The sequence below is a fragment of the Callionymus lyra genome, chromosome 16 (genome assembly GCF_982586985.1).
Source record: "Callionymus lyra chromosome 16, fCalLyr1.hap1.1, whole genome shotgun sequence".
In the NCBI taxonomy this organism is placed as follows: Eukaryota; Metazoa; Chordata; class Actinopteri; order Syngnathiformes; family Callionymidae; genus Callionymus; species Callionymus lyra.
In genome coordinates, this window is record NC_141833.1 from 9,547,681 (window position 1) to 9,564,189 (window position 16,509).

General features: G+C 39.3%; 3 protein-coding genes across 4 annotated transcripts; 1 reads left to right on the forward strand and 2 right to left on the reverse strand.

Moving 5' to 3' along the window:
• Positions 1-60: 60 nt before the first annotated feature.
• rpap2 (RNA polymerase II associated protein 2) lies at positions 61-6,643 on the reverse strand. Its single transcript, XM_087811713.1, has 11 exons — positions 6,581-6,643; positions 6,177-6,222; positions 5,976-6,090; positions 5,788-5,886; positions 5,646-5,711; positions 5,478-5,566; positions 4,952-4,987; positions 3,917-4,882; positions 3,692-3,772; positions 2,762-2,830; positions 61-370 (listed from the first exon to the last, which is right to left on the reverse strand). Exons 1-11 carry the CDS (start codon positions 6,621-6,623, stop codon positions 226-228), a joined length of 1,755 nt encoding a protein of 584 aa, XP_087667839.1. The 5' UTR covers positions 6,624-6,643; the 3' UTR covers positions 61-225.
• Positions 6,644-6,692: 49 nt separating this feature from the next.
• Positions 6,693-11,484, forward strand: glmna (glomulin, FKBP associated protein a). Of its 2 annotated transcripts, none has more exons than XM_087811389.1 (19): positions 6,693-6,722; positions 6,995-7,063; positions 7,337-7,462; positions 7,529-7,642; positions 7,703-7,811; positions 7,875-8,124; positions 8,187-8,286; positions 8,367-8,548; positions 8,749-8,802; positions 8,898-8,928; positions 9,601-9,690; positions 9,748-9,789; positions 9,868-9,941; positions 10,006-10,090; positions 10,212-10,321; positions 10,530-10,593; positions 10,782-10,917; positions 10,998-11,065; positions 11,124-11,484. In XM_087811389.1, the coding sequence occupies exons 2-19, from the start codon at positions 7,025-7,027 to the stop codon at positions 11,202-11,204; spliced, it is 1,755 nt and encodes a 584-aa protein (XP_087667515.1). In that variant the 5' UTR covers positions 6,693-6,722; positions 6,995-7,024; the 3' UTR covers positions 11,205-11,484. The 2 variants fall into 2 exon arrangements, with proteins under 2 accessions (XP_087667515.1, XP_087667514.1); XM_087811388.1 differs by lacking the exon at positions 6,693-6,722 and adding an exon at positions 6,831-6,903.
• A 93-nt stretch (positions 11,485-11,577) lies between these two features.
• Positions 11,578-16,028, reverse strand: cdc7 (cell division cycle 7 homolog (S. cerevisiae)). Its single transcript, XM_087811390.1, has 11 exons — positions 15,736-16,028; positions 15,499-15,585; positions 15,223-15,358; positions 14,289-14,382; positions 14,073-14,215; positions 13,680-13,992; positions 13,499-13,603; positions 13,234-13,400; positions 13,092-13,174; positions 12,878-13,027; positions 11,578-12,019 (listed from the first exon to the last, which is right to left on the reverse strand). The coding sequence occupies exons 1-11, from the start codon at positions 15,809-15,811 to the stop codon at positions 11,727-11,729; spliced, it is 1,647 nt and encodes a 548-aa protein (XP_087667516.1). The 5' UTR covers positions 15,812-16,028; the 3' UTR covers positions 11,578-11,726.
• Positions 16,029-16,509: the final 481 nt, after the last annotated feature.

Here is a 16,509-nt window from a genome sequence, read left to right on the forward strand (position 1 = left end):
CACTTTTATGGGGGCGCCGGCCCTTTAAGAACAGCAGGAGTCGGCGTGTCCACATGTGTGTTTTCACTGGGTGTGATTTATTTGGCCATATAGAGGTTGAACACGGAGCTCTAAACTGATGTGATTTCACTCTCTTGTGCACAAGAAACTGACCCTGCACTTGATTGAATTAAAAAAAACAAGATTTTTATTCAAAACTTGATACAAAACAGTCTTATTTTGCATTCAGGAAGTGGAGTTCTTTAAAATTCGCACCAAGCTGAGGAGGTCCTGCTCCTCTAGCCCGAGCTCCTCCATCATGATCTTCAAATATTCCACCGATGTTGCCGCTTCCAGCGCATTGAAGATCACGGGAGAAACTTCAGAGAGTCTGAAATGACAAAAACATTTAAAAATTAAATCACTGTCCTGGAAGAAAACTGAATAACATTTTTGATGAGGACTAAATCAATATCCTTCCTTTTCCAGCTCAATATTAACTTTAAAAGACTAAATTCTAGTTTATTTACAGTGTTTAACACTAAAATATCCTCACAATAAAATATTTAAGTAGTTAAATTCTGGTCTTAACTGCACTTTGCTCTTCCTTGCACCAGTTTGGCTCCATCACAGTTTCTGTTCCAGCTCTCAGTGTTGTCTACTTACACGAGTCCTGCAGCTGGATTAGTTAAAATACGAACATGTGCGTCCTCTTCTTTCCTCCAAGATGATGAAGTTCATTTTAAAGATAATTTTAAGTGGTCCGCAAGAGTTTTAAATGCACGTCAACTGCGACTCCAGCTGTTTCTTTCACCGTTTTCTTGGATAAATAATGAATCTAAAAACTAACAAAACCTGAAAACGTGATGCAGACCAGAGATGTTTTCTGAAAATGGACGTTAAAACCTTCATCAAAACCATTTGTGTAAACTTTTTCAACAAAGAAATGAGTTCAAACTTTAGGACACTTGTGGCCAAGGGGCCCACCAAGTCATTGTATGTGGCCCACTAGACGGTTGGCTCCAACTCAAAGTAGATTAATGTCGATATGGTGTGTTTAAGATAAGATTAGGAAGTGTTATGGTACCAGCAATTATACATTATCTTCCATTAACAGTAAAACTGATAGATACACATTACTATCAAAGATTGAAAGACAAAAAATTGATAAGACAAAATCAGAATTCCTGATAAAAAAATACATTTTTAAGACCCAGGGTTCGCATGTTCTAAGACTTCTGTGATTGAGTTTCAAACGCCTGCTTTGGGATTGATCTCAACCGTCCTTCGGTCAACTGTGTGGTCTACACCCCCCCTCGTTACCTGTCCTGCTCTCTACCTGTGTGCAGGTTGACCATCGGTTAATCTCCGGTTCACCCTGGGGTCTAGTGTTGCAGGGGGGGGGGGCATCTATTATTCAGCTGACCGAGACAATGGAGGCTGGAGCAGCTCCACAGCTGCCAGGCAGCAGATAGATAACCCTGCTCCACAAATTATTCATGCGGCTTCAAAGTCGCGATGGAGACTCGTGAAGAGAATGAAATGATACAACGCTGACGGAACTCTTTCTCTTCTGCCGCTCTTAAACGTCACAAACTACTCCAGGGCTGGTGATCGACTGGTTCAGTGATGGATCGCACCACGCCGGGACTCCAGTGAAGGGTTTCCCATCGAGGGGCTTTTTCCAAAATTCCAAGAGAAGTGTGTGCGTGTGTTTACCGACAGCTGAGGACAGGACGACCTTTGTGTAACTTCTATTCCAGATCACGGATCTGCACACGGGCAATCAGGTGTAGATAAGGTGTGTGGAGTGTGTGTGTGTGTTAGATGGGAGGATCAACAGATGGTGTCGTGTGTGAAATCACTATAAAGCTCAAAAGAATCTGAGCCAGAGTGTTGTTGTGTTGCTTTGTATTCATGAAATGTTGGAAATTATTGGAAACATTTTGGCTTTTTACAATATATATATATATATTATATATATATACAGTATGTGTTGATAAGAGCAGTTAAACCCATCGGTATGTACATAGGACACCATAATAAATGACACCGCCATCAAGTGGTCAGATCGCAGATTGCGGTCCATGTAAACTCAAACCGAAGAAAACAATAAATCAGTTAAATATTATTTATACTCTAGATACACTTTTTTAAATTCAACATCAAGCTACTTTATCATTGAATAACTATGTTTCAAATATTTGTTTTGCTCATTTAAAAACATCCCATAATACAGACTTGGTGTAAGTGTAGCTGCAGAATTAAAGGTTAAAGAAGGTTAAACAGTTAAAACACGATATTGATCATAGAGACGCATTTCTATAAAATAAATCTTGGAATTCTCACTTTAATTTGAGCTAAGAACTCTGGGTAAATAATTCCTCACAGATCGAGAGCCAGGAGTGATTCAGGTCGTTTTAAATTTGAAGTGATTTTTGTGTGTGTTTGAGAAGTGCTAGAAGACACCGTTTTAGGTTTATAACATCCCATCATTCAGTTTTGCGACTGACCATAACCCTATTCTATTTATTTCTGACACTTGAAAACTTTATTTATTTCCTTTATTTTATTGTTCATTACCCTTTTCAATTCTTAATACAACTTTTAGTAGTCTTTATCATTTGCACATATTTTCTTTAGAAATATTTCCCCCTAATTTATTACTCTTATTTTTGTTTGTAACATCTCCATTCACAATTATAAAGTAGCTTCTTCACTAATTTAATTGTCCGACCCCCTCATAGTACCTCAACACGTATATTATTATATTCAGACTTACAGGTGAAGCAGCACCACGGCGATCAGCGTCCACTCTGGAGTTTTGTGAATAATGTTTTTGTTGGTGAATCTGTTCAAGGAGGAAAAAAACAAAAAGTCATTTCACAGCTTGTAAATTAACCTAATCGGCCTCTTTGGCAGACACCAGACACGAACACTCCTGCTGATTCTGCCGATAGGCGTTTTGGAAAAACAAACAGCGCGAGGTCGGACCCAAACAAGAGCCGCTATATTGAGGTGATGAATGTGTTCTGTCAGGAAAGTCTATACACTTGCGAGACATTCGTCGTCGGGGCCTCTCAATTGAACAACAAAGAATTCCTGGAAGTCACAAGAGGTGATAAAAACGGCCCGGTCGGAAAGGCAAGAAGAAATACAAGATCGAGTATTTCAGCTTAATGATCCGCTCAGAAGCAGACATTTACAAGCTTTTGATAACAACTTTATATCAAGGCTTGTTATAGCAAACTACGTGTGTGACAAGTGTACACACTTGATGAGAGGAAGAGCACAGATCTGCCCTCATGATGACAAAGGAGGGAGTTTAATTAGCGTGTATCTGCTTAGTAAAAATTACTTAAAATTAGATTAATATAATTCAATAAAGTTTAAAAAAAAAGTGGAATTTTTTTATTTTTTAATTATTTTATATTAAGCACATTTTTTGGTGTTAAATTTACTTTAATTGTTACAAATTGATCAAATTGTGTATCTGGTTTTAGCCCAATCTTGGTAAACCAACCACAACAGTGGTTCAAGCCCCGGACAAAACTGCAGATCCAAAAAAGGTCATCTCCTTAAAATGAGTGTGTGTTCCAGGAATTCATACATTTTTCTTTTGTGTGTGTGTGTGGGTGTGGGTGTGGGTGTGTGTGTGTGCGTGTGTGTGTGAGCTGAGGCTCTACGGACTTGCGTGTTTAGAATCTCTCACCTGAAGGTCCTGACCAGGTTGTTGAGATCGGTGGTGACATCACTCATGGTGAGGCCAAGAGAACCGACGAAGATTCTTAAACTGCGACGATAATGAAAGCAGATGAAGAATTATACACTCAACGTCTAACTTAAACCAGAGCCTCTAATACGGTGCATCTTATTTTGACAGGTAAATAAGACAAAAACAACTATAAAAGATGGAAAAAGAAAAGAGGGCACAAACCGGCTCGTGAGCTTCTCCACTGTGATCCGCTTCTGGATGACATGTTGATTTCTGGAGTCGACCAGAGGCAGAGCCAGTCCACTTTGACCAACAGTGTCAGAACTTTCTTCTGGCAAAACCCACGTTCCTTTGTAGAACTCTGTGACCTGGAGCTGCAGCAGCTTGGCGTCTCGCTTCAGTGTGTCGTAGTCGGGTGTCGGCCCCGATGGTTTGCTCTCCTCTGCGGCTTTACTCTTCTCCTCCGTCACGTCTTCAACGTCCAGGTCGTCTTCATCCAAGTCCTCCTTTTCAACCGCCGCCTCCACTCTTTTGTTGGGGTATTCATCACCGTACAAGAACCTCAGAGTCTCATCTGTGGCCCATTCCGTTATCGTCGTTCTCAGGCACTTCAGGAGATTCAGTCGAATGGAGTCCGGCTCCTCTTCAGCTCTAAAGTTCTTCAGCAGACTCTTCATCCCAGCAGCTCCTCGTCTGCTCATACTCACCTGGACTATATTGAGCCCTGGATCGCAGGAGGAGTTGATTTCTGGATTTAGGCTCATTTCAGTCTGGAGCTCATCTTCTTTGTGTTTCTGTAAACTACACTTTTCCATGATTCCAGTGACTACCTCAACTTCCTGTGGCTCCCCTAATCCTTTGTTCTCATGATCTTCTATTTTATTTACTAAACTGTGATCCTCATGTTCTCTGTCTTCATCTTTGATTTTGTGCTCTTTCCTAATCGTCTCATTGTTCTCATCGTAACGCTTTGGAAGGTCACCCCAGTGAACTTTAGGTTTTTGTTGCTGCGAGACGACGCTGGAAACAAACCCCTGCTCCTGTTCACCATCGCTGCCGTCGCTGTGAGCGGGGAGGTCTGCAGCAGGTTCCTGCAGAGAGTCTGCAGGCTGAACCTCCCCTGGGTTTTCAACGTCGTCCTCCTGAAGTCTGCGATCTGAGATTAACACTTCCTCACCGAAGCTCCCGCTGGACACCAGAGTTTAATTGTTAGTTTGAGAAAAGGGATGAAGACGATGTTAACATTTTTTTTCTCACCTCTGTCCTTTTTTCATTAGATTCACTTTTGGAGGACTGAAAAAAAAAGTTTCATGTTTATTTACATGTTATTTTGTTAAATATAATTCAAACTCTCAACTTTCCAAATTATAAAGCCTCTAACTTACTTTTACTCCTCAATTTATCCCAGCAGTGGAAATTAAAAGCTTTTTTTTTGTTTTAGCTTTAGTGACTTTTGTAATGGTTCCATTTTTTTTTCTTGAGAATATAAAAAAGAATTATTGGCACACATACCGTTTTGTGATTTTCTTCTTTTTTTTAATGAATCTTTTATTGTTTTATTTTACTTCTCATTTATTATAGGGACTTAGTAAAGCTAACCTAAGTCAACACACAGATAGAAAAAACGCAGGATACATTTTTATTGTGATTGAGCTGAATTATTTGAAATAGAATGTAAAACTTCTCACACCAACTTAACAGATAAACATTTAATTATTTCAACCTACTTCTTATTTTAAATCCACATCATTAGAACCTACATGTTGCGAGGCAGGTCACTTACCTCTCATGCTGCCGTAGCCACAAAGGGGTCTTGGATACTTGGAGCTCAAACTGTTTCGAGGCTTTATAGCAGAAATTACTGCAAAAACACTAATCAAGGGAAAGAGGAAATATGACTACATGCATTATTGTTTGAAAATAAAATGTAATAACATGTCGCTGCACTGACCTTTCGCTCTGTGATGTCATACACCTTGTTTGTTTTCGTAGATATTTTATACTGCTGAGTTGGGACCTGTTAGAACAGAAAAAAAATCATTAAAGAAAATAATGAAATGTAAAAAAAAAGTGGGATTAGTTTAGAGACATACCTTAGGTAACGTATTCGTACATAGTGGGTAACCACACAACTTGGAAATGGATCTTTCCTCCACAACATCTTTGTAATTTGCAGGAGTGATGAAGTAGGCCTGTGATCAACAATAAAAGTCATTTAATGTCTACGTGGTCCAAAAGTGAGCGACATCTTACATATAAATGGATCTAGATGAATACGTACTGATTCAAGCAGGAGGTTTTCAGTGACGCCTTCCTCAATGAGGCCCTCGACAAACTTTAGGGCTCTTGTCTCCAGATCCAGTTTCTGCCTCAACGTGTCGCTGATGGCTTCCCTCCTGGTGACGGTAAAAGACAAGTTGCTGACAAAGTTCAGAAAAAAAAAACAATTTTGCAGTAAAGTATACATTATGTCTTCACACACCTTCTGGCTTCCTCTTCAGCACTCAGGGCTTTTACTTGAGAAGCACCTGAAACAATAGTTTAACAATCAAAACACAATATAAATAAAAGGCAAGGAACAGTTTAAGAGGTAAATATAATACATACATGACAGAGAGTTTTTGTATTAGCTAGCTACTTAACAGGTTAACCAAGCATGTTAACCATAGAAAACGGGATGACAGATGACTATCTTAGAAGTATTCTAGTATAAACCAAAACTATTGATTCAATAAATATAGTCTCGGTCCAACTATCAATCATAAAACATAACAATACTGATACTGCTAAGTCGTATGTGGTACAGGACAATGTAAACAAAGTAAAACGAGAGTTTTCTATACAATTCACATGTTTTAAAAAGACCACCTAATATTCCAAATGTACCTTTTTTGGACTTTTTCGAAGCGCGTACAGTTCGGGTCTCCATGTTGCTTGTTTTCGCTTTGATTCAACTTTGACCTGTGACGTAGACAAATCTACGGCAAGTGTACGAGGACACGGTTGATCAGAGCGACGTTCAGTAAAGGTGTGTATTTTTTTTTTAATCTTCCGTTTCGGTTTCCACAACTCCTTATTTCTAAATACAATTTTAGAATTTAATTATAATTGAATGGATGGATTTCGAATCACGTTTTTAAAAGTAGTTAGCAACATTAGCATCATCTGTGTCTCATTTACCTCACATGACGTCTTTCATTGTGATTCCAGTGAGTCAATAAAGTTACACGTTTATTCATAACAAATACGTTTCTATCATCAATGATTCTAAAAGCGAAGCTTTCCTTTTTTGTCCTACAGGAATTGTGTGAGGAGCTAAAACCATCTGAGATGTCTCTGGAAGATCTGTGTAATGTTGTGGAGAGATGTGTGAGTCTGACGTTTATTATTATTAAATAATGATTGTCGCAAACCCTCCGCACAAGGAGGAGTTAAACAAAGTAGATTAATGTTTATGTTTGTTTTGGATAAACTCTTATCATCTCTTATATTATACATAAAGGGTTCAGGAAGATTGTTCCAGATCAAAGGACAAACTGTGCTTTGAATTGTGTTTTCAAATTACATTGAATAAAAAAGAGCAAAAGGTTTTTCAAGTTCTTAAAATGTAATATTAAGCTATATTTCGCTGTATTTTCTCAGCAAGCCCTCCCCGAGGACAGCTACACTCCAGAGGACTATGACTTGTTCACGATCGCCGGCCGGAGTTGTATCGAAGAAGGGAACAGTGCCCAGGTGCTCAGTATTGTCCTGGATGACAAAAATCAGGTGCAACACGGAATTCTTTGATTTTTTATTAAGTGTGTTAGTCGTAACATCGCGTCTCCTCTGCAGGGCCTGGTGAGCTCCTTAGGCTGGACTCTGTTTCCTGCTCTGGTGGAAGGTTTGCTCAACAAAGAAGACAGGGATCTCACAAACTACCTCGCCATCTTCAACCACCTGCTGCAGGTGCAGCGGCTCGTCCTGATGACGACTTAATTTGATGTTAAATCTGCGTTTTCTTCGCAGACATGCCGACCGAAAGAGCTGCTGATCGGCCTCCAAGAGCAGCTGGCGGTGGAAGATGCAAACACAAAAGTGCAGCGTCTCCTTCTCCTCATGAAGCCTCTTCAGAAAAGTACGACCGTACGAGCAGGTTTGAGCTGAAAGTCCGTGAACAATCGTGTGTTTCTTCCGTCAGCTCTGCTTCGGTTAGACCTGCTGAGGCGAGCGTCCTCGCTGGGTCTCACCCTGTCCTCCATGATGGACCACGTGGCCGAGTTACCTCTCCCCGAGACCAAAGAGCAAGAAGAAGACGACGTCTTCTCTCTGTGTCGCTGCTGCTCCGAGTTGATGGTCTTCGTCCAGCCTTTCGTCCAGGATGTCGCCCGGAACGACAAGTCCTCGGATAGAACGTACGAAGAGGAGCTCCGGGCAGAACTGCAAAATTTGTAAGAAATATTTCCACGTCTTCTGCGCCCGTGATCGTTGCTGGAGTGTTTGTGTCTTGCAGCTTCATGTGCGCGCTGAAGCGGATCATGCTTGAAGTTCAACTCAAGGATCCAGAAACGCTTGAGTCGTCTCCCCTCAGGAATTTTGCCACAAATATTCTGGTAACTACGCACAAGTAGTGCAGTTACACACAATGGTTCCCTAGCGTTTATGACCAAATGTGTATAAATGTGTCCCACAGAAGAACCTCAGTGCCATCGGAGTGTCCGTGCCAAGCCTGGTGTTCCTGCCGCTGACCAGGAGGAAGAAACTTCCGGACTTTTTAGAAGAGGAGACACGACATCCTAAGGACGCTCTGGCTATACTGGCTCACCTGGTTTACGTGCATCACATGGCCACTGATACATTTCCATGTGTGTTTAGGTGAGTAACATCCTTCCATTGTCTCATTTACAATTAATACAGACACAGAAATGTATTCAATTATTGTTTGTAGTTATTACATTTCTTTATAAAGTAAAATGTAAGTATGATATGACAGTCATTTTTACTTGTTTTAATTTATAAAATGTTTTTTAAGGTTCAATTAAATGTTAAATTCAACCTCTATTTTGTCATCGCAGTCCAGTTTATACTCTCCGGGTCAATGTGGAACATGTTTGTCACCTGCTTGCAAGGTGAGGTCATGACAATTGTTTATTATTTTTATTGTTGAAGACACAGTTGTCACCGTTTGTCTGGACATAATGTTTTCGATTTTTTTCGCTTTCAGCAACGACAATAACAGGATTCAAAAAGCGCTGGTGAGTCAAGTTTTACAGAACAGAACCAAGATAATCTGCCTTAAATTATTTAATGCGTGTGACAGATACGTGAAGTACACTTTAACTTAGCAGGTATTTGCTAAACTTTAAATTATTTTTTAAAAATGTTTTCATAAAATCGAGACTCTGGTTTGACTTGTAGACCACAGTATATCTATGGAAACATAAAAGTTCTTAATATAACTTAATGAGTTTTTCCTTAAAACATTTTTCATTCTCTTTCATTTTTTTATTCCCTCAAAATAAATGAATAGAAAATTGACTTTATATCAGTCTTGCATATTAATTATTTTAAAAAGTGCATAAAATTGTACAACAAAACAATCAAATGAAATGCATTTATTTTTATCGTGTCATGGAAAATGTGCTCACGTTCTTCCCATCGTATTAGAGCTTGTTTTTTTAATCCCTTTCTTTTCTGGGCTTTAGAGTCCCCAACAAAGAGTCACAGTAAATATAGTGAGTGTCAGACAAATGACTCATGAAACTTGGACCAAAGTTCATGATTATGTTTGGCCCAAAAAGTACTTCTGCTCTTTCATTGATACACAGTACATCTCTCGATACTGCATTGAATATTATAACGATAATAAAAATATATATATTTTTAGTCTCTTGGAAGTGTTTAATATGATTTTATTGTGGGAACAGGAGCTGCATGAGAAGACTCTGCTGCGACTGGACGACAACAGTCTGCCTGTTGATTTGCTAGAAATCAAAACCTTCCTCACACTTTCTCAGGTACTTTTTCTTGCTTTTGCTGCTTCTCGCTGCTGCTTTACACGTTTGTCTTTTCAGGAATTAGAAAAAGTCATGACCTACTGTGAAGCACATGAATTGGTGAATATATCTACACTCGTATCAGAACGCTGTAGCGAGGGAAGACCGAGAGTTAACGTCTCTTTCATGTGTTGCCAGAGAACTAAAGGTCTGAAGGTTTTCCAGCTGAGCATCGATAAGTTCGACCATGAAGCCAAGTACACGTTTTTCAAGTAAGATTGAGCTTGAAATGTTAATAAAACCTTGTGCTCGGCTCACGATGATCAACTCCTTCAGGCTGGTGCTCAAGACCAGCTCGCACTCCGGGCTTCAAGGATACGTCATCAAAAATATCAAGAATCAAGTCGACTTTGCACTACGGGTGAGATTGTGATTTCATTTAAAACCTAGATGGTAAGGTAGAACTGAAACTGCAACAGGATTGTTTTTCCGTACGAGTCAAGTCTTGTCGTTCTTACTTTTTGTCTTCAATCTCTCTTCAGCCAGGAAACGCCAACATCTGGTTCGCGGGAGTTCATCTGCTTCCTCTGCTAAGATTTCTCCTCATCCTTCCAGACGGCCCGGAGACCGACCTGCTCAAGTTCCTGGACAGGTGAGGCCTGCAGGGGGCAGTATCTGACAATTTGGTACAGGATAGGAAAGTAACAGTCGACTGTATTTGTTTGAAGTTTGTTTTGAAAGGTAACTGGATGCTTTTATTTTTTAACTTTGCTTTAGTATTAGGAACCTTAAAACCAAAACTATGAGAGAGAATGTTGATTTATCTAAACTGAAAATTTCTTTTGTCATTTTGGTGACAGAATCATGGAGTCTTTGAATCTTCTGCGGTACCTGGTCATCCGCGACAAAGTGACCGACAACAAGGTGCTTATAAATCCAACTCAAAATATTTGAGCAGTCCAAGTTGACGCCCGAACAAAATGTACATTTAGTTTTAGTTTAGATTTTAACATATTTGAGGCTCATTTTATCTTCATTATCTGTGTTTGGCCTTGACTTCATAATCCAACATTTAGAAGTGAAGAGAGATAAATGTGCTTCTGATTCTTTAGACGGGTATTTGGACGGATTTCAGCAAAATCGAGGAGTCGTTCCTGAAGCCGCTGAGATTTGGCGTCAACATGTCCAGGGCTCACTATGAGAAGGAGCTCAGTGGAACTCTGGAGGGCCGGAGCAAGAAGGTCAAAGGTCAGTCACCTCTACGAAAAACCTTTGGGTTTTCTGCAAAAACAAATTTGGGGACTAACATTTTTTTTTCTTTCTTGTAGCAGAGAAAATTTCTGTGTCAGTCGGTGATGAGATGCTGCCAGAGATGACTTCAGACTCTCAGATCCAGGTGAGGACACGAGGTTGAATCAAAAGTGAAACACTTTTAATTTTGGGTGTTCCACCAGGGTCTGCATTCGGCCCTCCATATGTTCGACATGATGGAGAGCGTTCTGGTGCGAATAGAGGAGCTTGTGGAGACCAAGTAGGATGAAGGCGCTCAGATAAATGGAGAAAGAATATCATGTCAACAAATCTTCTGTGACGACCCGCATGGGATTGGAAAGTAAAAGTATTATTAGGAAGTAAAACGAGAGGAATTTCATCATGCCACAACGCAAGAATAAAAAAGGTCAATTACTTGAGGACAAGGATACGGCAGCTGTCTGTAGCTACGCTCATGAACCATGTATCACATCCACTGAAAATTTGTACCAGTGTAGTTTTTTGTGTCTTGATACTATTTGAAATAAATCAAATGACTACAAACATCTATCTTTCCGGTGCGTAAGACATGTAACCAAATATTTTAAGCTTCTGACCACGGGTGCAACATTTCACCAATTGAAGTTCAATAATCGGTTATAGAAATTCGGTAAAATACTCAATAGTTTCTCTTTTATTACATTTGATTAAAAAACCTGTAAAATGTGTGAATTAAAAATTCTTATCGAAGGATAAGGAGAGTTCGTTCACCCACCTACTGAGGTGACGGGTTAGATCTTTGAGGGTCACAAGTCTTTGAAGAGGGGGTGCTGAAGCGCCTCAGCTGCTGTGATGCGCGTAGACGGGTTCAAGTCCAGCAGGCGGTCCAGTAAGTCGTAGGCCTCATCGGGGACCTGACTCCAACCGGGACCGTCGTGTCCCTGATCTTCAACAGAACCGTGAGGGGAGTCTCTGCACTGACTCGTGGGAGGTTTGATGATGTCGTCGTCGGACGGTGATGGTCTCAGACCCCTTAACGTCTCGCACAAGACTCTGAGGTCCTGCCGAGGAAGTTCACAACTGCATTGCACGGCCTTACCTGGATGATTGAAGTATTTTAAATGTCAAATAATACTCACTAAAAGAAGAATATCAGCCAACAGAATATTTAATCGTTAAATTTACCATTTAGATTTTTTTTATCTTTTGGAATTTTTGATTCAACATGTTTTTTTTACTATAGATTTTCTTTTGATCATTTCTACAATAAAAGGATGAATTTGTTATTTGGGAATCATTAATTAAAAACGTTTGAAACTTAAATTGTTACTTTTTTATAGGAAGACTTTATCATTCCAATGAATTCAAAATAAAATGTCTAAATTCAATATTTAGCTGCAAGTTACTTGATTAAACTGATCGTCCTTACATTTTGATATTGAATTTAAAAAAAATGCTACAAAATAAAAATCAATTCAGAAAATGTATTTTTAAATTATTGTTATTAGAATCTTTAACTATAACTGAAAAATATTCCATTTTTAAAATGAAATTATTGGAAAAAAAGTCATTCCATTTTTAAAATGAAATTATTGGAAAAAAAGTCAACCTTTCAATATACATAAATATTTCTTATATAAATGATTTAATAAAACCTTTCAATAAAGACTCATTAAACCTTTCAATATATATATTTTTTGATTCAATTATTTAAAAAATACATATATAAAATGTTTAAAAAAAAGAATCAATACACAAATGAAACATTTAAAAATGTTAAATTCAACAGTTAATTATTCTAATGGCACTGATATACTACCATACTATGACATTCAGGTTGTCAAATTTGAAAAAAGGCCTAAACTTAAATATAAATTATACCAATATTGAGAGAAGTGTGCCATCTGGTGGACACACTTAGATTAGCAATGAATCTGCAGGTTCATTATCTACTCACCGAAGGTCTTGGCCGCCTGGATGGTCTCATTGGAGCCTCTGATGGTCATGATCTGAGTCAGAGCGATGAGATCGTCGCTGGCCTTAAAGAAGGGGTAGCGTCCACTGAGCAGCGAGAGCATGATCACACCAGCGGACCACATGTCGATAGCTGGGTCAAAAGGTCGGACACATTAGCATCAGCAGCAACAGATTCAACAGCGCGAGACACAGACCCGTCCCTTGCTCCGGACACTTGGTCAGAACCTCGGGCGCCCTGAACCCCGGAGTCCCGGCTCTCGGCGCCACCTGCTGCTTCCTGCAGACGCCACGGAAAGGTGAGGAAGAGACGGATGGCGGATGAAGGTCAGACTCTACCTAGACATGCAGACGTTGCAGATTCGATCGGTCCCGAAGCAGTTGCAGGTGAGCGAGCCCGGGACGCTGCGCTGTGGCTTCTCGCCGCTGCTCTGAGGCTTCAGTGGAGCGCGGCTGGCGGCGGAGTATCGGCGGTGAGTTAACGACTCGGTTTTTGTCTTCACAATCTAAATCAACGCAAAATAAAAATGTCAATGAAGCGAATAATGCATAAAACATGAAGACTTTTCATTGTGCGAGATGGAAACAATCATTAAAGCCTCACCTGTGTCTTGACATCGGGCTTCATGCTAGGTGCAGCTTGAGTGCAGCTGTTGAGGTTTTTCTCTCCGAACACAGGTCGCTCAGCTCTCCGTATCCTCTCAAGGTCCTTCAGAAACAACCACAACACATTCAAACTTCAAGTTTTCTACGTTACAGAAATGAAGGGAAAACAATGACGACACCTTCGAGTGTTTAGTTTGAGAGGAGGAGTGTCCAGCGCCCGTGTTGGAACGTGATTTTTCCACCAGAGATTTCCGAAGGGTGGGTGAGTGAGAGGAGGAGGAGGAGGAGGAAGAGAGAGGAGGTGCTGTGGATTTTTGTGGAAGCCGTGAGGTGGTGAAGGAGAGTCTGGATGCGGCTTTGGTCCGCTGCGATGCCTCTTGCTTCCCCGTGGACCCTCCACCTTTTTGTGAGGATTTCTGTCTCACCACCTTCAACAGCTCCACCTGGGTGTCCGGTGTCCCCTGAGCCAGGCCGAAGTCCACCAGGGCGTACCTGCGTCAAAACACCAGACACATTTCTGCTTTCAGGATCCATTTTCAAGTCTATTGACACCGATTTTAAATTTGACTCACGTTTTGGTTTTCCGGTTGTACAGGAAATTGTTAGGTTTGATGTCCCGATGAATTATCCCGAACTGATGGATGTGTCTCAGAGCCTTCAGCAGGTTAAACATGTACTGACGCACGTCTTCAAAGCTTAATAAGCAGATTATATCCTAAAAAAAAAGAAAAAGGATTAGATTTGATCATCTCACAAGAAGAAAAAAAAATCAATGTGTTTATTCGTACCACGATTGGTTGATGAGCCATGTATGGCATAACAATCACAACATGATCCTCCTTCCTGAAGCAGTAAACCACACCCATCACGTTCTCTCTTCCCCTGCAAAGACATTTACAAAGTAAATCAGCAGTAGTTCAATCAATCTGTCGCTTTGTTTTCTTGCAATGGCAGCAGAACAAACATTTAAAAAAAAACATTGTGGTTATGAACATGATGCTACAATTAACTTTCAAAGCAAACAGCCAAATATATAACACAATATTTTAAATGCATAATGTCGTGATTAGAGGTGTAAAATAAAGTATTGCGAAACATTGACCTAAATGTAGAATTATTTTTCTAAACTCTATTGGGACTAATAAAGTCTATCCATCCAGCCATCTATCTTTAAATTGAAAAACAAGGTCATTTTTATCAAATGGTTAATTTTTCCTTTTAACTTAGAGGTAAATCGTGTGATTTTCAAAGAAAACTGTGGAGAATATAACAATGATTTTATATAATGACAGTTTCGTCTTGTAAGCCACATATCATAAGGTTCGACCAATAACTTCTGGTTGTGATGTGCTAGTTTCAGTTTTGACCATTTAGATATTAATATTTATTCAGATAAAAATGTTGATATTGCAAATGTGATTGTTTTTGGATGTTACTTGTTGCAAATATGGCAAGAAAAAACACTTTCCGTAAGATTTCAGAGCAACCATTCTTATATCTCAGGTAGGTAAATGATTAAAAAAAAGGCTCTATAAATGTTGTAAAAGAAACACTCTGTTTTTCATTTGAAAGACTTGAAGAAATATTGATCAAATGTATACAGTACAAGTAGCACATTTAATAAGTTTACTATTTACCCCGTAAAGATACCAGCCAAGACAGCTGATATAGAGATAATTAAATATCAGTCACTATTATGACCCGAGACCAACACAAACTCACCCAGCATCTGCGAGACACTGAAGCTCAGCTGCGATGCGTGTTGGATGGCTGGTCGGGATGAGATGCTTTAAAGCAAACACTTCCTTCTTCCCATCCTGCATCTGGGTCTCGCCGCGGTAGACGGAGCTGAAGGTACCTGAAGTACACAGAGAGACCAGATTTTATACATATTCCACTGACTTTAGATGGGTTGAAGGACACCTAGGTAGGAATGACTCATCAAACAAACAAAAGATGTTCAGCAGTATAAATAAAACACGTTTAAAATGAACAAACCTTCTCCAATTTTGTCTATAATGCGAAAGGTCTGTGCAAGGTGAGGAATAGCTCTGTAGAGGGAGTGAATGTCCATCTCCACGTCCCCTAAAATAACATGGAAGAATCATTGTTGTTACTCACATGTACGATTCAGAAGAAATGTACAGAACAATATATATAATAAAAATGAATAAATAAATAATGCAGGTTTGCCACCTAAGATAGTAAAGAGTTTTTAATTAAAAAAAAACTTACTTGATAGTTTAGATTTTCTCGGTCCTTTGTTTGGAACGTTGACAAATTCTTCATTGTCAATACTTTGAACATCCATATGTGACAAAAATCGTCTCGTAATCGATGAGCGAAATATCAACAATGCTTTCTGTTTTACCAGGAAAGTCTTCCGGGTATAAAGTCACGTCGCGTGCCTAACTTGGAACAAATGCGAACACTTTAGAAAAGGATAAAACACGATTATGGGTTAATATAACGGTTAAAAGCGGCGTATAAGACAAAAGAGTGATAACAAACAAAAGTTGGATTCTGCAGGACGCTTTTCCGCCAACAACAAACTCCGCGCTAAAAGTGACGTCGCTCAAACCTCGCGATAGTTGAGATCATGACGTTGGACTTTGAATCATGGGTGTTGTAGTCTTTCCGTAAAAAACGCTGTCAGGTCAACAACTCACACGTTAATTCAACAAAAGACCATCCAATATAGAAACATGGGGAACGGAAACCCATGAAGTAAATTTTATCATATATATTTTTATTTTATTTTATTATTTTGCTAAACCAAAATTCTAAATAATATAATCTCTGGATTGCAAACTATATTTGAACACGTTAAAAACATATCAAGATGACAGAAACATGTATAGTTGTATTAATTATGTTTTACATCTATTTTCTTTTAAATGAAAAGATAATATTTCAAAGCCTTTGGATAATGGGAGTAAATAAGATTACCCTTGTAATTATAATAGAAACCAGGGTTAAACACAAAAGAAATATCCATCATCATTTTCA

What these genes read in the sequence shown, in the direction of transcription:
- rpap2 (XM_087811713.1), bottom strand. Translation starts at nt 6,623, where the DNA reads ATGGAGACCCGAACTGTACGCGCTTCGAAAAAGTCCAAAAAAG. An exon ending in ATGACATCACAGAGCGAAAG is followed by an intron (nt 5,567 to 5,645) that starts GTCAGTGCAGCG and finishes TCCCTTGATTAG; the next exon opens with TGTTTTTGCAGTAATTTCTG. An exon ending in TGGCTACGGCAGCATGAGAG is followed by an intron (nt 4,988 to 5,477) that starts GTAAGTGACCTG and finishes TTTTTTTTTCAG; the next exon opens with TCCTCCAAAAGTGAATCTAA.
- cdc7 (XM_087811390.1), bottom strand. Translation starts at nt 15,811, where the DNA reads ATGGATGTTCAAAGTATTGACAATGAAGAATTTGTCAACGTTCCAAAC. An exon ending in TACAACCGGAAAACCAAAAC is followed by an intron (nt 13,993 to 14,072) that starts GTGAGTCAAATT and finishes GTTTTGACGCAG; the next exon opens with GTACGCCCTGGTGGACTTCG. An exon ending in CTCAAACTAAACACTCGAAG is followed by an intron (nt 13,604 to 13,679) that starts GTGTCGTCATTG and finishes TTGTTTCTGAAG; the next exon opens with GACCTTGAGAGGATACGGAG.
- glmna (XM_087811388.1), top strand. Translation starts at nt 6,880, where the DNA reads ATGACGTCTTTCATTGTGATTCCA. An exon ending in GTTTGTCACCTGCTTGCAAG is followed by an intron (nt 8,803 to 8,897) that starts GTGAGGTCATGA and finishes TTTCGCTTTCAG; the next exon opens with CAACGACAATAACAGGATTC. An exon ending in GCCAAGTACACGTTTTTCAA is followed by an intron (nt 9,942 to 10,005) that starts GTAAGATTGAGC and finishes CAACTCCTTCAG; the next exon opens with GCTGGTGCTCAAGACCAGCT.